The sequence below is a fragment of the Botrytis deweyae genome, assembly GCF_014898535.1.
Source record: "Botrytis deweyae strain B1 chromosome Unknown BDEW_031, whole genome shotgun sequence".
Lineage (NCBI taxonomy): Eukaryota > Fungi > Ascomycota > Leotiomycetes > Helotiales > Sclerotiniaceae > Botrytis > Botrytis deweyae.
The window spans coordinates 39,258-63,529 of record NW_024066238.1 but is presented as its reverse complement, the minus strand read 5'-3'; the positions used below and the strand labels follow the sequence as shown (position 1 = coordinate 63,529).

Below are 24,272 nucleotides of genomic sequence, written 5' to 3'. Positions count from 1 at the left end.
AAAGAGTTTTCTCTTCTCTTTTTCCCTACTGGCATTGGAATCAGGTGACCTAGGACCTTTGGTAGTAATTATGATAACAATAGCAATATCAGAATCAATACAATCCATCGATGGTTATCCGTATATACTCGAGTACAACGGAGTCGTCCGATCAGATATATTTTCGATTTGATATTTGATATTTGACATCTAGTTCGTACACGATACATGATTAGTTTGATATGCGAGTCTGACTGCCAATTTCACTCTCGTAGGGCCCGAGTTGAATGTTTCAAAGTCCCTGCGACCCACACACACAGACAACCCTACCATCCATCTTGGTCTTGCACTCGCACAACCATCCCATCATCTACCAGTTCAGTACCTGTCTATCTAATCAATTTATCACATGATACTTTCTAGCTAAGCTCCACCCCCACCCATCTCATCATCATTGCGTTCTGAATAGCTTCACGCCCGGTATCTAGCTAGCTAGCTGGCTGGACCTGAAGCTCATTTATCATAATGGCCGGTGTGCAGCAACGAGTTCTGAACTGGCTATACAGTGTTCTTACAAGCGTATGTAAATCTACCTGCCACGTATATACAGCTTTACTTATACTTACATCCAATATCAGGAATATCGAGATGTAAATCGTACATATAATGACGTCGCCCAAACACTTTCTCAATATACCTCATTATCCCCACGAACCGATGTTTACAGTACGTAAATAAGCTTACAGATTATGCCACCAGCTCGAATACTAATGCGCAAGCTAAATAGCATACGAGAATGGCGCATCTTCACTCCTCCTTCATCTTTCGGGCACCCTACCGGTGAATTTTCGTGGCACAACCTACAGATTCCCAATCGCATTATGGATACCTCACGCATATCCACACGAAGCTCCATTAGTATATGTGACACCAGTGGAGGGAATGGTAGTAAGAGCAGGTCAACATGTAGATCCGCAAGGGAAGGTCTATCACCCATATTTAATGAGGTGGCCAGACTATTGGGATGTGAGTCGCACAACTTGGCACATTGAAGCTTTGAAATTGCTTGGCAGATGTACTCATGAATTGAAATATACAGAAATCCAATGTGCTCGATTTTCTCGCGATTCTGCGAGACGTTTTTGCTAAAGAGCCTCCTGTTATATCGAGACAGCAACAAAATGCTACACCACGTCCACAACCAACAGTTCTGCCCCCTCCTATACCACCACTTCCACCAAATGTCCCTCGATCCATACCAGGTTCAGCTTCCCCACGTCCATTGACCGACGACGTCCCTCCACCTCCCCCACCGAAACCTATAAATCATGCAGCACCCTACTCCCCTTCGAGTTCCCCGCGGCGAGATGATGGGCCACCGCTGCCCCCAATACCTCCACAAATTGGATATGATAGTAGCAGATATGCGCCGCCAATTCCGCAATCACCAAACAGGCAATCGCATGCTCCTCAAAGAAGTAGTAGTCTTCGTTATGAAAGTGCCCCTCCATTGCCACCGCAACAGCCCAGGCAAACCTTACGGGAACCCTCATATAGTCCTGTGAGTCCAATAACTCCACCAGATGGTTCATATAGACAGTCCTCATACTCTCAGTCATACCAACAACCTCCACAATCTCAACAATCTCAGCAATATGCACCACAACAAACATACAATGTAAATAATATTCAACAGCCGGCCCCGCAAAATGGCAGACCTCCACCGCCGCCTCAATACATGCATCCACAGCAACAGCCATACCCTGGACATCCAACCCATCAGCAATGGCCTCAATATCAGCAGCAACACCAACAAACGCCGCCACCACAACCTCAAGCCAAACCTCCACCACCACCTGACCTTCTTGATGCCCCATTAACCCTCTCTATCCCCGATGCTTCATCCGCCAATCTTCCAGCACCGCCTGTTCCACCTAACCCAGAAAAGGATATGCTCCTCCACAAACTCGCTAACGCTTTACACTCCCAACGCCTTCATCACACTACCCAAACCACTTCTTCTATTCCAGGTCTTCAGTCGCAACAGAAATCTATGCTCACCACTCTCTCCGCAATGCAATCTGAAATATCCGCTCTCGAATCCCTCTCCACCCTTCTCTCCAATAATACAACGATCCTTCACACCTCTCTTCAAACCTCCGACCAACTTCTTCAATCCTCTCAACATCGTACCCCTCCCTCCATTGATGAACTACTCGTCGCACCAACAGTTGTAGGAAACCAACTTTATGAATTAGTATGTGAAGAAAGGAGTTTAGCAGATGCGATTGATGTCTTGGGCAAAGCCGTCGAGAGGGGAAGGATAAGTGGACCAACATTTGCAAAGATGACGAGAGGATTGGCTAGGGAATGGTATCTGAAAAAAGCGTTGGTTAGGAAAATTGGAAGGGGCATGGGATTGAATGGGGTCGCTGGAGTGGGTAGATATTGATAATTTACATTGAAGTATGAGAAGAGGAGAGAAGAGATATAACCAATTTGTATGACTAGCTGAATTCTGAGATGGCAAGATTACACATAATCAGAGGATGAAGGAAAGATGACGAGAAGTGAGCTCGAATGTAGAAAAATAAAATCAAACACAAATACAAGGAAATTCTCTTCAAGAGAAAGCTTCAATAACCAACCGGTCTCCTCGTGCGTGACTTGTTATATTTCAATGCTCAAATTTCATCATACAAAAGTTTTGTTGTATATCTGAATTTCCAGATTTCACATAATTTCGACAGGCAAAAGTCGGAATTTGATATCTTCTTGCCTTGTGGCAATAGGTAACGAAAGTAAGTACCCAATAAAGTGATGGATCGACGGATCGAGGAATTAATTGCACAAACAGCCCAGTTGTTCCCAACGTTTCGTATTCCTGTACCTGAACGAGCGCTATTCATTTCTTATATACTATAGAGTTGTGATGTTACTCTCTTCGTTGATTCCTGTTGATAGTGATTATAGATCTTTCATTTCTTCTGCGTGTAGTCGTAGCTGTCTGTTACTTGATAGAGGATCAAGATCTCAATCCGTTGTTTAAAAGTACATAATATCACATCGCCTCACTCAAACCATTAAAACTACAATAAAGTAAAGTCCCAACATGCATTCCACGTGATTGATATTCCTGGCTATAGATCCACCATTTCATTCCATATCATATCAATCGATCACTGTACACACCACACACATACACACATACTAATACCTAGCTACAAAAGAAACCGAGATGCCCCATCCCTCCACCCGTTCATCCATCCGATGTCCCATGTGTTTATCCACCGAGAGGCCGTCGGCCCTTCAAGTCATCCATCCATCTGCTTTATCTTCCTATTCTTTCCACATCCCACACGATTCCCGAGAAAACAAATCCTCATGTATCGCCAATAGCGATATGATAATGTCCAATCCCACCCTTCCACCCAACCATTGATGAGATGAAAATCCGAGATCCTCTTTTTCTCCCCCAAGTGCGTTCCTTTCTTTAACTAACCTTAACTATCAAATCATAAACAGGAACAGAAAAGAAGCTAAGCTGAGCCGAGCAAGTTCAAAAAGATTTTTTTCCACCCATCACCACCACCATATCATGTCAAATCTCAAATCTCCTTCCGCTCCGCCCCAAGCCGAGAAAAAAATAACAAGAAAAGAAAATGAAATAAATACTCGTCACCCTTTACATGAGGTAGTGGCAACTGTCCAAGTTGGAGATAGACACAACTCGCGCTCATTGCAAATCTATTCAGCAGGCCTTCTGGTCTTTGCAATGTGCTCGTGTTGAGGGCATTCACCGAACGGGTGATGCCCATTGGGGAACTATAAGGACATGATTTCGATATTACTCCTAAATATTTGTCTCAATCTTTGGTTGCCCATTAGGTAATCCATTTGCAGCATGTCCATTAACGCCTGTTGGACTAGTGATTTTTGGATCACCACTGACGGATGGAGGTCCTGATGGTTGAGCCGAAACAATTCCTCCCTTTTTATCTTCTTCTCCATCATCATCGTAATTCTCATCAACATCCATTTTTCGTGCTGCACGTTCCGGTTCACTGACAGCAGGTGCTGGTTGTGCGGGAGTTGAGGGGGCTTGCTCCATGCGCTGAGCCAGTGATGGTTGTTGTGGTACCGGTACCTGTTGACGATCACGCTCGTCTATTGAAGCCTCTTTGATTGGAGTAGCTTGCCGAGGAAGGGCAGGAGGTGGTCCAACTTCGTATGTATGAGGAGGTGGTGGACGCGAATCTTGTTGCATTGCTGGATGGCTTTGCATGCCGTGAGTTGGTGGATGATGCGCAGCTTCTGAAGGGTGATAATTCTCATTTGCACGACGCTGTTCAGCGGCACGTGCCTCAGCTGCGCGGCGCTGGTCTTCAACTCTCCTTTGGTTCTCTGCTTGTCTCTGCTGCTCTTCAGCAAGGCGTTGTTCTTCGATTCTTCTTTGATCTTCGACACGACGAGCCTCAGACGTGCTTCTATGAAATTGTGCCCGGTCACTTGGTGGTGTAGAAGGTCTTCGGTGGTGCATGTCTTCTAGTCGTGCACGATTTTCATCTGAAGCTGGCTTCTTCACTGCGGGTTCGTCTTCCCATTCACGCATTCGCTTTGGACCTACGGATGGTGGTCTATTGTCACCACGATCTGAAGATGGGGCGTCTACCGCAGCTAAAGCGGATGGTGGGGGTGGGGCGCCTCCTTCAATTCCACTCCTTTCAGGAATTTCGGTGTGATGAGCGTATGGCGGTTGATTGGAATAAGGAGTCTTGGGAGATGGCATTGTTGCACTCATTATTGGCCGAACTTCTGGTCGAGGGCTGTTACGACCAAAAGAAGGCAAAGGGACAGGGCCAGCACCGTTCATTCCATTTTGAGCTGGTGGTAGTACGGATGGAGGACCTGAAGGTGGAGGAGCGTAGTTTGTGTTCGCAACTCTTTGTGGCTGAGAAGGAGGACCTTGTGATTGTTGTGCGTGAGCAGGTGGAGGTGGCTGTGCTCCCGATGCTGCTCCTGCTCCTGGACCTGGGTAAGGGCCTAGAGGGTGGTGGTCACGGGCGTCTCTTGGATCACGGGGTTCTCTCTGATCTCTTTGATCTCTTGGGTCCCTTGGATCCCTTTGATCTCTAGGATCTCGAGGATCTCTCGGGTCTCTGGGATCACGAGGCTGAAGGTCTGCGGCACGAGGGTCGACACGAGGATCTTTGAATTCCGTTTTGAATTCTCTAGGATCTCTTGGATCCCTTTGCTCCCTTGGGTCTCTTGGGTCTCTGGGGTCCCTAGGGTCTCTTTGATCTCTAGGGTCTCTAGGATCTCTTATATCTCTAGGATCCCTGGGGTCTCTAGGGTCCCTCATTTCAATGGGAGCCCGTTGAGGGGAACGAGGACGAGGTGGAAGTTGTTGACGAGCATCAGTGCCAGGATATGGTCTCATTTGTTGGTCTTGTCTAGGGCTTGGTACACGTTGTGCAGGTGGAATTGGACCACGATCAGCTCCTCGTTGATCAAAAGGATTTGGTGGCTGAGAAGGAGGATTAATTTCAGCAAGTCTACTTCCCCATCCATTAGCTGCAGGTGGTCCTTGCGCTTGCGCTTGAGGAGCAGGATTTCCCCATTGAGGCCCAGGAGGGCCAACAGCACCAGTGGCTTGATAAGCTTGAGGATGTACATCTTGTGGTAGAGGAGCAGCTGCCTGACCTGGCATACCATTGGCTTGCCCACTTCGCAATAATTGTAGACGAGCTTTGATATGAACATTGTTGGGATCAAGTTCAGCAGCACGTTGATAAGCATCCAAAGCGTCGTTGATCTGGTTGTTACATGATTCATACTATACAAACGATTAACAATGTCTCAAACACGACCGGCTAAAGATGAAGCAAACTTACCAGAGTACCCAAGTCGTACCAGACCTCGGAGATGTACGGGTTCAAGCGTATCGCGCGGGAATATGCATCAAGCGCATCTCGGTACTGATTAATTTGGTAGTACAAAACGCCAATCGAGCACCAGAAAGTTGGATTCCGTCCGTCTCGATAAACAGCTTGCTGATAGGCCTCGTATGCCTTGGGGTACTTCTGTTGTGACATGTAGCACCGACCGAGGAGGTACCAACTCTGTGCATCGCTTTGATCTGCCACGTGTTAGCGTGTGAAATGTGAGACCGATCATATTTGACGAGTCTTACCGGAACCGACAGATTGTTCCAAGTACTCAATGGCCTGCTCTTGACTTTGGAAACTGGTACTCTGTTGGTGATGCAGCCATCCAAGTTGCTGAAGGACCTTTGCATGTTTTGGATCCCGATCGAGAACACGCTTGTAGGCAATTTTGGCATTATCGTACTACAACCAACTTGTCAGAATCATCCAATCACATTCCAACTTTCCGACTTACATCTTTTTGTTGCTCGTGAACATGTCCGATCTGGAACCAAATGTCCTCTTCTGTCAATGGAGTTGGTGGTACACTGACAATGTATCGGAAACACTACAAGCAGTTAGGAACACATATCACTGAATTTTCGATCAGATGACTTACTTCCAGACTCTGTTGATATTTTTGCTGTTGTTTGTAAATTATACCTAAGCGGAAATAAATTTCGTTGGCCTTTTCGAAATCTGGCTGCATTCTCATAACTTGCGAGAACGCCTCCTCGGCGTGTTCAAGAGAACCATATCTATCATATAGTATTCCGATACCATACCAAAGTTTCGGCTCCTGATTGAATGGTTAGGCTTGAGATACAAAACGCGCATTAATCTACTAACCTTGGGATCCCGGAGATGATATAAAGCTTGTTGATAAGCTGAATACGCTTGTTGTAAATCATCCATCATTAAGAAGCAATGTCCTATCACATGTTAGTATTGTATTTGAACAGCAATTGAGTGCGCAATGCCAAAAAAGGTCACACTCACCAAGACTACCCCAAACATCTCCATTATTCCCGTCTAGTTTGAGGATACTTTGTAGATATTCAACCGCTTTGGCGAAATTCTCTTGTGCGCGAAGGATAGAACTTATGGCATTCATCGCCGGTATAGATCTTGAGTTCGTGCGAAGTACATGTTCATACGCGGCCAGAGCCTCATCATTGTTGCCTAAGAGCTCTGCTAGACTTCCTATCATACAAATTAGTGACTTATGTGATGAATAGAGTGAGTAATTCTTACCAATTTGAAGCCATACAGACTCATTCATGGCAGCTAGCTGTTGCATTGGCGTTGGCGCAGGAGCCGGCCAGTTTGGTTGCTGTTGAGCCATTCCCGAGGGAGCTGGACCATTGTGAGCAGGGTGGTGCAATTGCATGCCCGCTGGGGGTGATGGATGATGCGCCGCCATCAGTGGTTATAGCATGCGATCGCGAATTTGAGATGCGTCGGATTAATGTGCTGGCGATTACGCGCCCAACCACCCGAATGAAAATAGCTTGGCGAAAGATATCTTTTGTCGATAAATCCTTGAGATCAACAACAACAATTGTTCTCCAACAAGATTAATGTCCTCTATCTCGAAGCCCTTGTAGCGACGTTGAAGAAGCTAAGTTGTGTTCTGAAATCGCGACCGAAAAGCTTCGTTTGACGGCCAAAAAGCGTGGCGTGCAGGGTTAAATAATGGAAATTCGAGCTTTTAGTGAATGTCGTCTGAAAGCTAGGTCAAAGCTATCTTTGTAGCTCTTTCCAAATCACTATTGAGGTTATTTGACATGCGATTATGCGAGTTGCGCCGTCATTGAAATTGTGATTCTCTTCGTTTCGCACGTTAACTCAATCGAAAACGAAAAGATTCTTCTACATTTGAGATGACGAGCGGACAGGTTGAATTTTGGTATAAAATCGGCTCGATAACTCACCTAACCCACGACCAAACTACTTTTGAATTAATTAATTTTCTGAGGATTAAAAACGTTTCCTAAACAAATAAAGGTAATATTCAAGGTACACGGAGAGCGGAATTAGCTCTTTTTAGAGTATTCGCTTACTGTTGTTACGATGTCAACAAGCTAACTAAAATAGTCCATGGTTTCTTCTCAACTAGTACTCCTTTAAGGAAAGCTTCCGTCGCCGATCGCTCTTTCCTTAAATAGCTTGAGAAAGATAACAATCTTCAAGCGTAACCCCAGCACACGTGACTAATGACTGACTCCTTCCTTTTTCATAGTGTCGGAAGATTAATAAAGAGAACTCGCAAGTCTTAAACTCTATTAGGCAGTGATTTCAGAGGCCGATGGACCAAAGAAGGAAGTCTCCATCAAAATTTAAACTCCGATCAAATTTCAAGAAAAAAAATTAGATCATCTCCATAGTCTCCATAGTGCCATAGTCTCCATACTTTTAACAAGTCTCCTCCGCTTCTTTTACTTTGCAGCCGCCGGATTTTAACTATTCGCCAAGACGGCCATAGAAAAGAGGGAAACGCGAAGGGAAAAAGGAAATCGTGATAATCCAATCAAAATATTCCGCACGCAAAGTCGAATTGGACTGATAGCAGTCCATTCATCCAATTTTTGTCTCTTGCGTCTTAACCTGTTCAAGTATGTGTTCTTCATGTCCAATCTTAATCATCAGCCTCAGACCAAGTGAAGGAGGGAGGGAGGGAGGGTTGGAACTATTTATTAGTCAAGACCCGACAGACCCTTTTCCATTGACCCTAATAAAGGGCCCTGCCAAACATATATCCACTGATTGTCTCAACTTTCAAGGGAATGATTCAAGGTGGATAAAGTTCGCTGGGAAGGCACAAAGGGCTGTGGGGGGTTGCGTGTATCCCCCTGTAGGAATATAAGTGGAGTGTTCTCGGCGAGGCTTGAAATCCACAAAATCTAAAAAGATGGTGTGGGTGCCCAGTGGTAAGCTAGCTACACCAGCGAGACCAGTTGAGGATGGTTACAGTTGCATTCGGAAATGGCATCGCGAAATGGATGACAATGCTCACTGCACAGGCTCTTGTGTGGTGTCAGGGGTCTTGGGAAAGGGATTATTGTGTTGGTAGGCAGGTAGGTTGTTCTTCAGCCCGGCTCGGTTCTGACTTGCTTAATGCTTATTAGTCCTAGGCAATGCATTTGATTAATTGATGGATGAATGAATGGGTGGAGGGATAGGTGGATGAATAAATGGATTCTTGGATTGATGGGGAGGGTTCCACAAAGCCGCTGATGCAAAAGGCCTTTGGGATATCATGATTGAGAGAACGGAAGCATGATATTCTTCAGCCATGTGTTGGTCAAACATTTGGAGGCGGCGAGAGGCGTTGAATAAGTATTCTTTGACTTTGGGTTTGCAAAACGAAAGGAAACATGATCTTCATCCGTTCATAGAAGATATGGGGGGATGGTGCGGCGGTCTTAACCACAATCCACCACAAGAGAGGGTCATGCATTGATGTGGTAGATGCGCACGGTAGGTAAGATATTGTGTGTGTATCACAGCCTCAATCAATCCTCTCGGAATTAATTAAGCCCATGTTCATCTGGCAGATACCAGGATGGTAGATGCTAAGATACTAATGAGATACTAGGTACATTACGAATTACCTATAAGACATGTGAGAAAAAGGGTGTGTTGCCCAGTTGTCCAGTTGCATCCAAAGCATTCATAATTTGACAAGGCCAATGAGTTGCCGTCAACTAATTCATGCTCACTCCTCAAACTGTACGACAAAACTCGATATGGAACCAGGATCTCACCCACTCAGTGCCACCACCCACCCACACTCTTGTACATCTTTCGCCTGTGCAGAACCCAAGTGTATCTAAGTATGTATGCAACACTAACCACCATCGAAATCCCGGTTAGTTATCATAAACGGTGAACATTCCCTTTCCTTTTCGTAGTTTAGTCCTATCACGTTTGATTACTTGATTAAGGACAAGTCACAAAAGAAGGAATAACATTTCCCGGGTAGATCCAATGGTTGAGGTAGTAGTCAACAATAGAGTTTATTAGATGACATCGTAGTCAGGTAAATCTAAACAATCATCCCAATTTGAATTCCCCATTCAAAGTCGAACATTCATTCCACTAGATTTACAAATCTACACGATTTATTGCGATTCTATCTCCTCAATGCAGTTTAGCATCTACGACACAATTCGGATACCCACCTAAGCCATCCAGTACCCCGAAACCACCCAAAGCCACATCAAATCACACCCCCTATTCCCCTCCTCGGTCTATTTCGGCTCACCATCTCAATTAAGAAATACATCTGACAGCCGTCAACCGCAGTGCAGCCGTGCGGACAGCGCCCCCAACCGGCATTATTACCTTATTCTTCCGGGCGGTACATGATAATTACACGGAGCATCAAATGCTCTTTTGTCATGTAGGTACGGAGGATTTACGCACTTCACTCAAGAAATTGAAACCATAAAATACAAGTTTCCATGAGTCAGGATCATATCTTACCCTCACCCACTTCACACATTCCGAGTTGTTTGCACGTCGTATCGTATTTAAGGTTGTTTCAAATGACAACCCATTCCCTCCTTTCACTAGACTGACTTTTGATCAACCCAATCCGTTGTTCAACTCGAGAACATTCTAAAAATCTCTTCCAAACTTTACCTTTCCTCCCCACAACCACGTTTCCACGTTGTAAGATTTGATAGAAGCTTGATGACGAATACCCACCTCGAAATCCTGTTCGCCTTGTGTTTGTTATCGGGTTGAGTTTCTTGCCAACTCGTCATCTTTCAAGTACCTATGTAAGAATACACTTAGTAATACATCCATCTATTCATCTATCCATCGATTCAACTCATTCTCTTCTTTCCGCACATCACATCACATCACACCCCAATTCCAATCGCCTCACGCATGTCCAGTGTACGTTACAGTACAGTAGGTACTTCCTCCCCTGCACTAAGCCGTCGCACATGCATCTCCTACAGAAGCGCAGCCCATCTGCATGTCCATACCACAACCTAAGTCACAAACATGATACATCTACTGAACTCATGTGCTTCATCATCACTCTTTTCTTCTTCTCGATTCCTAACCGCCTCTCCCATGTATTGCTCTCAACAATCCTCAACAATCAATCGATCAGACACATTTAGCAAACTGTCCATAACACTCTCCCTTTTCATCCGTTTCATTCGCTTATATGTCATGTTATGTCATGTCATGTCATGCCATGCAAGCAAGACCAACTCCAGTCCTGCACCACCAATTTATCCCCCGCAATCACCAACGATTCAATTACATTCTTTCCCTTCGATTCAACCACACCATGAACCAAAAAAAGGCATTGGTAACTTCACGATCCCCCGTTTCCCGTTATCTCCTTCAAACTCTTCCCCTCTTTTTATAACCGCAAACCACAAACTCACCCTGCACAACACATAAGTATTCGCCTCAATCTAAATTGGCTTTCGATCGTCACATGCCGCTTGGCCCCCAATTGTAACTTGACGTGGCTTTTTTTTCATCACACGCATATTCCCGTGGTTTATCAGCCACAACTGCCAGTAAAAAACGGAAAGTGGCTTGAGTGGCTTAACTTTCTTACAATAGCATCACATCTAGCCTTGGCTTTTCCTGCTTGCCTACTAACTCGGTTATCGTATCTTTGAACATTCCTCTCTCCTTCTCGCCTTACATTCGTACACGTACAAGGTAAAATCTTCCATCCATTCCATTCCATTCCCTTTCATCATTCCTTATTAACTCAGCTCCAAATTCATCATAAAACCAAAAGTCATCCTCATTCTCATCCTCATCCATATCCACGCGATCTCAAAATCTCACTAACAGCTAATCTCACAATCCCACAATCTCATCTCTCATCTAATTATGTCACACCCTAAATACACCACACCAAAACCATACATACATACATATCACACCCTACCCTAGCCTACCTCACCCCAAAACCTCGCTCTTCATTAACCTTCCCTCCCATCCCATCCCTTTCATAAAAGAAAATCCAAGCACAAAAAAAAAACACAAATCTGCACATCCTCATCCTCATCCTCATCCTCAAACACAACACCACAACCATCCACAACGAGCGTGCGCACAAACTCCCAAGATTACGATCATACGATCGGGATTATCGGAATCAATGGTTGGACGTGCCGGTAAGATAGGTGAGACATGGCTGGTTGGTGCTTGGGTGACTGGATCCGGTTTTTTTTTCTCTCGGTGCTAAAATTTCTTGGCTTGGGTGTCTTTGTAAACTTTGTGTTGTCCAGGAGTGGGTGGGAGATGGGTTAGGTGAGTTTGGTCTGCGTACTGGACTGGGCTGGGGGATTTGCTCACGTGTTTTCTTCTGGTCAGTATGAGATGTGGGAGATGGCTGTGTTCATTCTTTGAATGTAATTGTACAAATCTTTGCAGAATGATGCAGAATTCTAGATCACATCCCTCCGATACTCACATTTCTACGCATGTGATTATCACGTGCCTCCACACACTTGAATGGTCTTGATCTCATCTTCGTTTACACGTGTCGCTATTAACTCCTCTATAACCCTCATCGTTCTTATTACTTATATCTTAGTTAACCTTTCTATAATCTAAATTTCTACATCTCTAATATCTATTTTCAAATTAGTCTTATCAAAAGATAGAAACTACCTAGGTAATAATATTAACTACTAGATAGTATTTTCATATAAAATACTTTAAAAATCAGATCACTATCAAATAGCTATAAATTCTTATCGAGAGAATGTACTAAAAAGATATAAATAGATATAATATAATTATATTTAGAATACTACTTAAGTATATCTAGTAGAAATAGAAATAGAAATAGAAATAGAAATAGAAATAGAAATAGAAATAGAAATAGAAATAGAAATAGAAATAGAAATAGAAATAGAAATAGAAATAGAAATAGAAATAGAAATAGAAATAGAAATAGAAATAGAAATATCCTTAATATCCTTAATATATTTATATACCTACATACCTATATACCTATCTATTTATCTCTATAAAAGAAATCAAAAAGAAATCAAAAAGAAATCAAAAAGAAGAGTTTAAATAATAGATAAATATATATAATAAGTAATAATAAATAAGTATATACATAGTATATAAACTAAGTATATAATAAATAAGCAGATAATAAATAAACATATAATAGATAAACATATAATAAATGAATATATATATATATATATATACTATATCCCATCACATCAACATCCTCACATTCATATCCTCACATTACATCCCAACTCCAACCCCAAATCCCCCCATATTTCCCCTACCTACTACCTACTACTCAGACCCCCTCCTCCAGACCCCTTCCCCCAGATACCTACCTATCTACCTACCTACCTACTTCCTACACACTCACCCCTCCCCCTCCCCCCTTACCCCTCCCTAGCCCTACCAACCCCAGTTTCCAACCCCAGATTCCCATCAACATCTCATCTCCCTCATCTCTTTCATCTCCTTCATCTCCCTCATCTCCCTCATCTCCCTCATCTCCCTCAGCTCCCTCATCTCCCTCATCTCCCTCATCTCCCTCATCTCCCTTATCTCCTTCATCTCCTTCATCTCCTTCATCTCCCTCATCTCCTTCATCTCCTTCATTTCCTTCATCTACCTCACCCACTACTAAGTAATTAAAGCTAAGCTAAGCTAAGCTTTCATACTCCTATATTATATTATATAAATTATATTAAATATATTAAATATACTTTCTCTCATTCCTATAGTAATATTATACAATAGGATATTATACGATACAATAGGATACGATACAATAGGATACGATACAATAGGATACGATACAATAGGATACGATACAACACGATACCATTCAACCCTACCTATTCAATTCAAATCCACACAACACAACACAACACATCATTAGGTAGATTATCTTACCCTCACTCTACTATCAAGATCATAGATATCTACCCATCTAATATTACAATCATACCTTCGCAATCCTCACAATCACACTCACCCCTCGCAAGCAAACAACAGATTATCACTCTCGAGTCTCACCGAAACACATTCAGGTCATGCTATATCATTTTTCATTCTTGATTCTTGATTTCGAATTGCTTTTGATTTCGAGTGATTCCTCTCCATCTCCAATCCTTCTTTATCTTCTCTTTCCTTCTCCTCCCCTCATCACCTATTCTCTCCTCCTCCTACATCCCCGCAGGTCACCTCGTAACCCATCGCTATACAATCCACCGCCCTCTTCTTCATTTCCAACTCCACTTCCTCTCAATCTCTCAATCACAAGCTCTCACCCTCTCTCTCATCCTTCACCTCACTCTCCCATCCATGAATTATAATCTACACATAAGCAGAAGCACTTTCACCACCCTGATTTTGATCTCCACTCCAATCCAAACCCATGCCATCCCAATCCCCTCAAGACATACTATCCAATCCTATCATCCCAAACTCCCAATTCTTTCAATGTGCAATACGCCCGACACCCAATTCTCTAACATTTCTATGATACACATTTAAAATCATCAATCGTATCTTTCCCTCTCATGCATCCAATACGGTCAACCCAGGTGTAATGGATTTCTTTGTGTCGCGATCGTCAGTATCAAATGTTGCTTTGTCTTATCTTTTTGCAGCTCTAGACTCCGTTCCAATGTTCATGCTTCGCAACTTCGTATTTTCTTTGACGATTCTCTACTATAGTAGATACGATGGGATGTATGATCTATTCATGATCATTTCAATACCTCTTTTGTGACGGAAAGAAACACTTTTTGCCTACTCCATCATGCTGAATAATGAGGAACTTCACTCGGTGTCTCTTGTCATCTCCTGTTGTCTTCAAAGTGACAGGGAATTATTTTAAAAGTCAACGCTTTTCATTTTCTTGTATTGTACCGACAGGTAATTCCAGGATCAGCGTTTAAAATTGATGATTGCCAACTATACAAACCATTAGTATTCGTTTGAACAACAACACACAAGATACATACCACACTATTGCAACCATAAGCCAATTTTTGACCATGTGCATCCCAACTCAAAGCGTGTTCATCTTCTCCATTTGACTCAGTTGATTGTGGTGTTTGCCAGCCATTTCCAGGTGGTCTATTCCAAGTTGCTCGAGGAAAGTAAGCATCGTCGACTTTCCAAATAAAAACTCGATCACTAGTCGCACCAGCAATGAATGCGCCATCTGGAGTGAATTTAACCTTGAAAACACTAGTCGAGTCAATTGTCATTGAACATTTTTGCTTTGGCTCCAAAGATTTGGCATTCCAAATGCTAACGGCGCCATCTTCACTAGATGAAGCCAACAACCTTTCATTGCTTTCACTGCTTTCACCCTCCGAATCAGATGGAGGCAATGGTTGCCATTCAAGGGAAGTAATCGGTCCGGTATGAGCATTGAATGTTCGAGAACGACCTTTCTCATCCCATATCTAAGAATATTAGTAATGAACAAGCTTAACAGTGAAAGTACCTACATCAATCATACCACTTTGACTACCAGTAGCAAGTAACTTTGATTCCCTGTCGAAAGTAGCATGCGTTACACGATGATCGTCACGATGTTCATATTTCGTCAAATATTTGATCTTTCCATCCGCGTATCGAAATATCTGTAGAAATTCATTTCCGTAAGCCATGAAATCCTCATCACTCATCCATAGACCTTCAAGCGGGGATTCGAAAATTGGCATCGATGGTATTGTATGTTGTATTGTTGTAAAGTCGGACATCGAAGTGACCGTCAAGGTTGATGCTGGTGTAGAAAGCCCTTTAAGTGTAATTGGAGAAACTGTCAAAAATAATGTATTCGAGAAGTTCCACTTTAAAGAAACGACTGGACCTTCCATTGGACTAGAGGTGTGCAATAGTTGACCCTTAGCAGTCCAAACAGTAACAGTTGCGGTTCCATCAGGTTCCTCACTCGAAACAAGAATATGGGTTCCATCCGAAGACCAGGTAACTTCATTGACCATTGTCGGTTGAGGCGCGAGAGGCTGGAGAAGAGGAATACACGGTGGAACAATCCCATTCGTATTCATGCCTGAAGCATTAGGGTTATTACTTCCATTGATATGATCGGCGACCGTACTTGATAGATCCCACATTCGAGCTAATGATTCAGTACCCCCCGCGGCCAAGAGATTTGGTAGCTTTGGATTCCATTCGCAACGATATAATACGGTCGATTTTGATACATTGTCATCCAATAAGTCTAGGTACAACGTTTCGGTTTTGAGATTTGTGACTTTCTCGGACTGGGTACCCCTTTCGGGTCCAATGGTGGCAGTGACTGGTGATGGCAGTTGCTCTGGTGAGGGATAAGCGTGACCATCACCATTTTGATCAACATCAATTTCCATGGGCGTTGAAGCCGAATCGTAGTAATTTGAGCTTCCATTTCCGTTTGTGGTTCCATTTGAAATACCATTTTCATAACCATTGGTAAGTCGTGGTTTCTTTCCTGGTGGACCATTTGAATTTGAAATTGATTCTTCTTCTAGTTGATGTTTCCGAGCAATTTCCAAATCCTCATTGTTGTTGAGGGATTCTTGAGGTGATGTGATGATGGGAATAGTTCTGTTTGCTATTTCCAAGGGACCAAAAACACCCATTGGTATTTCTGAATCTGAAACATCTTGAGAGCGTCCTTGATGTTGACGGAATGCCTAAAAGAAGGGTGTTAATTGAAAAGAGTATCTGTAGTTGATATATATCCAACCAATTAAATAGTAAAGGGTCTTGGGAGAGGAGATGTATGAAAGAAAGATAAAGTATGAAGTGAAGTGGAGTGGAGTGGAGTGTGGAATGAAGTGTCAAAGATTCATCAAGTGAAGTGTGAGTGAAGAGGCATGAATTGAGGGATGAATGAGAGTGATTTTTTGTCAAATGAAAGATTTAAAATCAAAGTCACCAAAACCGAAACCAAAACCCAAAAAAGAAATCATGTGTGATGGCATCAAAAACTATATCAAATAAAAATAGAAAAGGTAACGATTTCAACATACCCTTGATGCTTCTCTGTTATATGCATCATAAAGAAGACCTTTGTTTAGAACGGAGACTAGTGCATGCTTTCCGACATGGGGCGCAAATGGTAATAAATCTGGTTGTTGAACGTCCCACTCTTTTGAAAGGTGACGAGCCGCTCCTTCGTAACCTGCAAGAGAGACGAAAGAATTTTGATCAGTTCAATGATTCTTCATACAATAATTCCCCTCAACTACCATCTTTGGATTACCTCAGGCTTCAAGAACCCAAGATAATTAGGAAAAAGATTGAATGAGGATTTTGAATATATCATCTTCATCTTCATCCTCATCCACATCCTTATCCTTCTTGCCCTTTCCTTTCCTTATCTTTTCTCTTCTTCAATGTACTTGTACATACCTGATTCTATTAAATATCTATAGTACAAAGTACAATAAATTGCTGTTAGCGAAATGTAATCTCAAAGCCGCTCCGTACCTGGATTTAGAGAAAGAGAGAGAGAGAGAGAGAGAGAGAGAGAGAATGTGTGTATGTATTGTGTACGTATATGTATGTTATATGTGTGTGTGAACGAGAGAGAGAAAGCCCGAATGGATAGATCACGAGGGAAACACGTACTTCCAAATGATATAGTTCACCTTGTCCGAGGTTAAAGTTTCCTTCGTCATTGCTATTTCGTTCGTCTTCGAGGAAGGCCAGACGTTGTTGTCGCTGTGGTTATGGCTGCTGTGGTTGTATCGATGTTTCTTCGATTTGATATGGTGATGATCAAAAAGAGGTCTGATTCGTGATGGTGTAGCTTCAGAGGTTGATGTATATTGAATTCAAGTACAGTACAGTGGAAAAAGCGAAATTTGAGGTATGGGGTATCTCTATCGGATTTGGGGTATTGAATTGAATGGGATCGAATGGAATGCGGTGGTATCGTGGGGTTGAAATGTATGATGATTTGCGCGCTGGATGGTATCTTGTAAGGACCGTGAATTTCAATTGTTGAGATGGTGGTGGTGATGTTGTCGATGTATGTAAAATGGATTTTATGTTGTTGTAGTTATGTTTTTTTTTGCGGGCTGTGTTGAATTCGAGATTGAGGAATGGATGGAAAAGAGACTTGTTCGTTGCAACTTGCCGGCTTGTAGCTAGAAGCTAAGGACGATATTAAAAAAGCCAGAGACGAGCGATGATTGGCTGGGAAGTGGGTAGAGATCCAAAAGAATTCAAGCAGGGGAGGAGGAATCATTGGATAAAAGTAAAAAAAGGGTATGAAAGTGCAATAGGGACGATCTTATTCAAGTCGGCTAGTCCCCATTGAGCACGGACTAGTCCCGAGTAGGTATTTCTTTTCCTCTGTGTCGAAAAGATGAAATTGTATGACCCTTCAGGACCAAGTATTGTGACGCTGGGATTGGAAGCGATCACGAATGCTATCCATGTGAATGATGGGCCGAGTGAGGTCAGAAGTGATGATGGAGAGGGAGAGAGGGAAAGAATAAATATGTATGTGCTGTATGCGTGAAATGCTCAGATAAATAGATCATATATGAGCATGTGAAGAAAGTGAATTGAACATCTCATCTCGAAGATGGTATTTACTATCGTCACAGATGTGATTCTCATCCGTTGGTTGCGTGTGCTTGTGCTTCTACCATTGCGGCATGTTCATCACAAAGGCAAAGAGAGGGTTTGAGATCAATGGAAGCGGTGGCATGGATTATTTCTAGAGTGCCTCAGGCTACAAGTAGTCAGGTCTGCGCATGACAAGCAGCCCCCTCAAAAACGGCAATGAAAGTCATGGCATGGCAGTCAAGGAACATTTATACTTTACTTCATCCACATCCACATTCACATTCACATTCACATCCATCCGTCCACGGGTATCCATATCCATATCCATATCCATTTCCATATCCATTTCCATATCCATTTCTATATCCATTTCTATATCCATTTCTATATCCATTTCCATATCCATTTCCATATCCATTTCCATATCCATTTCCATATCCATTTCCATGTCCACATCCACATCTAAGATCACGATCTACTCGGGAATCCAATCTATACATACAGTGCGGTGCTACGATACCATAGATACTACCGTACAATCCTTTATCATTGATCCCATCCAAGACGTGTCAAAAAGCATCCAACCTATCTGTCTGGAGATCATGTACCACTCACCCACCCACCTACCACCTACCACCTTACTATAATAAACCTACCAGGGGTCAGACGGACGGACACGGGGATTCAAAAGAAACGAAAGAACTAAAAAGAGACCGGTACAGGACCATACTGTACAGAGAAGAAGAAGCCAAGCCGAAGAAACAAATGACAAGGGATCCCAAATTTACAATGGGAAGTGTGATCGTCTGCCCTATCGAAAATCGAGATGCATGTACAGTAGGATAGTAGTATGTGAAAGGTCTGTCTGCCTATCTATTTATCTATCTATGGCTTGAGTCCACCAACCGCTTGCGAATGATAGGACGATTAATAAATAATGGAGAAAAGAGGAGGGAAAAATGATCCCCTTCATTTCGATGTTCATACATGAAACTGACTCTGGAGATTCCCATTCTCACTTCCATTTTCATTTCCATTCCTATTTCCCATTCCCTTGATGCCTTTCTTTGATGCCTTTCTTTGATGCCTTTCTTTGATGCCTTTCTTTGATATTAATTTTCCGAATCTTTGTTGATTGTATGATGGATAAAGCCGACAGCGAGATTGATTACCATATACATATACCACATTTGACCATTCGGATTTGAGAAAAATCCGAATCTTGAAAATGACGGATTTGGTGTCAATGTCCTGACTAAATTTACCTAGGTTGTATTAGTATGATATAGTGTAGTGTAGTATATTGTAGTATAGTAAAAGCATACTTGGCTTTCTCCCTAACTTTCCAAAACTCTTTGACTGACTACGGTGTCTGGTTAATAATAAGCAACGGGAATTTCCTCGAGTCAAAATTGGGTGGTTACATATCACACCTGGGCACACTAAAGAATGGAGATCTTGGCTAGAACTAAAGAAATGGAGTCTTTTTCTGAACTTTCTTCTAGACCATTAAAGGCTTAAGATATTGGCTGAAGATGCTTCCGTACATTTAAGAATGCATCAAGTGATAGGCGAGCTGGATTCGAGTACCTAGTAGGTTGGTAGGGTGTACTACTTTTACTAGGTAGCTAGTATGTACAACGGCGTACGATATGTAATGCTTGCTTGCTTGCTTGCTTGCTGCTTGCTTGCTTGCCTTCAATAAAGATGGTGGGATGGAATGGGGCGGCGATGGTCGGTTTGTTTGAAAGTTAGATGGATACTAAAGATGTGCGTGTGTGTGTACCTAGCATGTGTGTGTGACAAGAGAAATGCCTGTCAGTAATAAATATACATTAACATTATCCTATCATTATATCGTACGGCGTATATAGTATTATTTTTAGTTTCTCGAGAAGAAATGCTACCACGTCAGGTAAAGCACGACTTTGGAATATCTCCCTCTCTTGAGCTCGGATGAAAGATCCATGGAAGTACGACAACAGTTTGTTCCTGTTCCCGTTGTTGATCAACGTCTCATCCCCGAGTAAGATTCATTCCTATCTCTACCGAGTACATTAATTCTTGACCATAAATGACAATTTAGATGATCAAATTCTCTGGTGATGAAGACTTGTAACGAGATACTATCTGCTACCGACCTGCGTCCCTACCTCCTACCTAGGTACAGTATTACTACACTACACGCACGACTTTACGCTGGTCTCGGGGATCACAACCTACATACCAGATATGTGACTTACCTCCAAGATCAACGCTTTTCTCTCCATCTTTCTTGATCGACTAAGAATAAGGGACGGAAGTGCGAAACAAACTAAATAGTTAGCAGCAGAAGAGAATTGATGAACGACTCGCTAGAACTAGAATGTGAATATGAATTTGAAAATAATAAAAAATCAATCCAAATACTGATGCCTACCTAGTAGGCGTGATGATGATGCACAGCAGTAGTTCAAATGTATCCCTCCCCTGGCCTGGGGTTCCAAATATTACGAGTGATGGGAAGAGAACCTCATAACTTTTATTAAACCAACCCAACCCATCACATCCTTTCCCTTTCCCTTTCCCTTTCTACCGTGACACCAATACTACACCGCGAATCTATTCACATTATCGATAGGTACGAGGGTACATACCCAGGCAGCTAAGCTATCCCTAGTATGTGGGTTAGTTAATTCAGGTACGTGGAACTTCCAACTGTATCACCTAGGCACTATTAGTCTATACCATACCACACCACACATCCATCATTCTTACTTGCGCATATACGATTCACGATTCTTTCTTTACTCTTTGCATTTTCCGGTACCGCCTCTCCCCTCTCTTCCCATCAAACCTTGGAAAGTGTTGGTTGACAACCTGCATCCATATCCATCACACGCATAAATAATTTTAAAAAATCGACAATCTGGATGAACTTCTGCCAATCGTACTTCGCCCACATTTTCGGAATTTCTACCCGGCATGTTTCTGGCCAGGAATCGACGGAGTAAGTTGGAGCTAGTCACTAATGGGGCTTAGTACATCTCCATAGCCTCACACCCTTCACGTGGCTTACAATTTTTCAAAACATGCCGGATCTTATTCTCTCTTGCGTCAGCCTTATGTTTGAGGCTGGATATTTTGGGTTTACAAGGCCGAAACAATTGAAGTGGTCTGTGCTTAACATCCTACCCTTATTGGATTTGATGACACTTTATTTTTAATAAGGGAAAGCTTGATGAAAATCACCAAAGCTTTATTTTATTGAAGATATACCTGATATATCGTACATCAACTTTCGAACTGCAGATTCCCATACCTACCGACTTACTTATCAAGGAGGAAGGGTCTGACATTACTTCTACGGTATTTCTACATATTCCTAAATATGCCACCAAGATTAAATATTCCTCCAGTGACGAGGATACTACTCATCGCATTACTATCTGAATCCATTCTGAGTGCCGCAATTCGATACAAACAATGGAATAAGGAAACCGCCGCAGAGCTTCACGTAGTAGTTCCATACCTCTCGCTCGTACCTCAGTTATCCTTTGTGTATCCCTGGACGTTTTTGACAACGACATTGGTGGAAAATAATGTGTTTACGCTGGGGATCGCTGGAGTGACGTTATTTTATGGAGGAAGATATCTGGAGCGGGCATGGACATCGAGGGAATTCGCAAAGTTCATTGTAGTCGCATCACTCATTCCCAATCTCTTGACTTTCGGGACGTTGGTTTTTTTCTTTGCTATTACGGGTGATATGAGCTGGACGTGAGTTACTCAAATTTTATACTTTTTCTCTTTGAAATCGCATCTATCCATCTATCTACCTATCCCTTCAATCAACTAACACCTCAGCAAAAGTCTTAGCTCAATAAACGGAACCATCCCCCTCCAAATCTCCTTCTTAATCGCCTTTTCTCAACTCGTACCAACCCACACCGTCACCCTCTTCAAAGGCATCCTCTCTCTCCGCGTCCCCCGCTTCCCCGCCCTCCATCTCCTTACCATCCTCACCCTCTGCGCCATCCAACTCCTCAGCATCTCCTCCCTCTTCCTCGTCTCCTACGCTTTCCTCGCCTCCTACACCTACCTTCGTTTCTACAAATCCGCCTTCCCCGATCTCGACTCCAACCAATCCCCCACTCTCCGCGGCGACGCATCCGAAACCTTCGCCTTCGCAGAATTCTTCCCCGGTCCCCTCAAACCCCTCATCTCCTCCCTCGCAGACTCAATCTTCAATACCCTCGTCGCCCTCAAAATCTGCACTCCCTTCTCCGCAGCAGATGTCTCGGCCAGCAGAGGTGAATCCTCATATATCCCACAAAGAACTGCCCCCGGCGGCGCAAGAGCAGAAGCAGAAAGAAGAAGAGCCCTGGCTCTCAAAGCCTTAGATCAGAGATTACACGCGGCGAGCAGCAAGAACGTACCGCCGCCCGCTCCCTCGGGTCCAAGTATCGCGACGCAACCGCAGCCCGGGACGCAGACGGCGATGACGAGTCAGCAGGGGGAATTGTTGGGCGAAACGAATTATGTGCCTGAGGGACATGGTGAGAATAAAGGGGGTTCGTGATGAGGTTGGAAAATGGGGATGACATGATTTCTTAATGGGAATGAATAATGAGTAAAAGCTTTTCGATGCAGGCATGCAGATGGAATATCGGGTATGGATACTTGAACTCTGCATATTGGGTTTGGGTGATTACCTAGGTATGCAGTTGTTTACTTGGGTGTGTACTTTGTCTTTGTTTCATGGCCGTTCTATTGCATTGTGTTGTGTTCTCTGGTTCGATGGCATCCTGTTGGACTTGATTGTATTCTAAGTCTCTCTCCCAGTTCAGTTCTTGACCCGAACATTCGAAATAATTATATCTATGATACCCACTATATATACATGTACCATTTTCATCCATCAATTCAGCCAGTCAACCTCTCTCTGTGTGTCTCTCTCTCTCTCTGTCTGTCTCTGTGTGTGTGTATGTGTGTGTGCATATATGAATAATCAATAAGTAGGTAGCTAATTCGAACTATACAGCGCGCATATCTCGTTCTTGGCTGGGTATCTATCTATTCGATAGGTATTGTGTTTTCTTTCTTGGTTTGATATGTGATGTTTGTTTTAATCTGTAATGTTTGTTTTGATTGGATGGGAGTTGATATGGGGATGTTGATATGGGGATGTTGATATGGGGAGGTTGATATGGGGAGGTTGATATGGGGAGGTTGATATGGGGATGTTGATATTGGGAGGTTGATATTCTTGTACTTGTGAGATTTGTTTCTTTCTTTCTTTCTTTCTTTCTTTCTTTCTTTCTTTCTTTCTTTCTTTCTTTCTTTCTTTCTTTCTTTCTTTCTTTCTTTCTTTCTTTCTTTCTTTCTTTCTTTCTTTCTTTCTTTCTTTCTTTCTTTCTTTCTTTCTTTCTTTCTTTCTTTCTTTCTTTCTTTCTTTCTTTCTTCTTTCTTTCTTTCTTTCTTTCTTTCTTTCTTTCTTATATTGTTTTGATAGGAGATAGGTGAGTAGGTAAATAGATGGATGGATATATGGATGAATAGATTGGTGGATGGGTAGGTGTGTTGTTTATTTTCTGTTTTGGTGAGGTAAGTGGATTTTTTGGTGTTTTGGTAGATGAGTAGATGAGTAGGTAAGATGGGAGGGATGGAAGGGAGGGATGGAAGGGGAGGGATGGAGGGGTAGGTGTGTTGTTTATCTTCTGTTTTGGCGAGATAAGTGGATTTTTTGATGTTTTGGTAGATGAATAGATGAGTAGGTAAGATGGGAGGGTGGTAAGATGGGAGAGT

General features: G+C 42.8%; 4 protein-coding genes across 4 annotated transcripts; 2 read left to right on the top strand and 2 right to left on the bottom strand.

Annotated features, from left to right (window-relative positions):
• Positions 1–504: 504 nt before the first annotated feature.
• Positions 505–2,431, top strand: EAE98_009800 (uncharacterized protein; the record flags this gene model as incomplete). Its single annotated transcript, XM_038957421.1, has 4 exons — positions 505–558; positions 618–705; positions 767–1,005; positions 1,079–2,431. The coding sequence occupies 4 exons, from the start codon at positions 505–507 to the stop codon at positions 2,429–2,431; spliced, it is 1,734 nt and encodes a 577-aa protein (XP_038806129.1).
• A 1,401-nt stretch (positions 2,432–3,832) lies between these two features.
• EAE98_009799 (uncharacterized protein) lies at positions 3,833–7,329 on the bottom strand (the record flags this gene model as incomplete). Its single annotated transcript, XM_038957420.1, has 8 exons — positions 3,833–5,815; positions 5,874–6,118; positions 6,173–6,329; positions 6,382–6,474; positions 6,526–6,705; positions 6,756–6,838; positions 6,906–7,109; positions 7,161–7,329. The coding sequence occupies 8 exons, from the start codon at positions 7,327–7,329 to the stop codon at positions 3,833–3,835; spliced, it is 3,114 nt and encodes a 1,037-aa protein (XP_038806128.1).
• Positions 7,330–13,976: 6,647 nt separating this feature from the next.
• Positions 13,977–18,741, bottom strand: EAE98_009798 (uncharacterized protein). Its single transcript, XM_038957419.1, has 6 exons — positions 17,538–18,741; positions 17,319–17,335; positions 16,937–17,088; positions 15,407–16,597; positions 14,912–15,361; positions 13,977–14,861 (listed from the first exon to the last, which is right to left on the bottom strand). The coding sequence occupies exons 1-6, from the start codon at positions 17,585–17,587 to the stop codon at positions 14,835–14,837; spliced, it is 1,887 nt and encodes a 628-aa protein (XP_038806127.1). The 5' UTR covers positions 17,588–18,741; the 3' UTR covers positions 13,977–14,834.
• Positions 18,742–21,855: 3,114 nt separating this feature from the next.
• EAE98_009797 (uncharacterized protein) lies at positions 21,856–23,046 on the top strand (the record flags this gene model as incomplete). The annotated part of the gene is made up of 2 exons (XM_038957418.1): positions 21,856–22,244; positions 22,338–23,046. 2 exons carry the CDS (start codon positions 21,856–21,858, stop codon positions 23,044–23,046), a joined length of 1,098 nt encoding a protein of 365 aa, XP_038806126.1.
• Between the last annotated feature and the right edge of the window lie 1,226 nt (positions 23,047–24,272).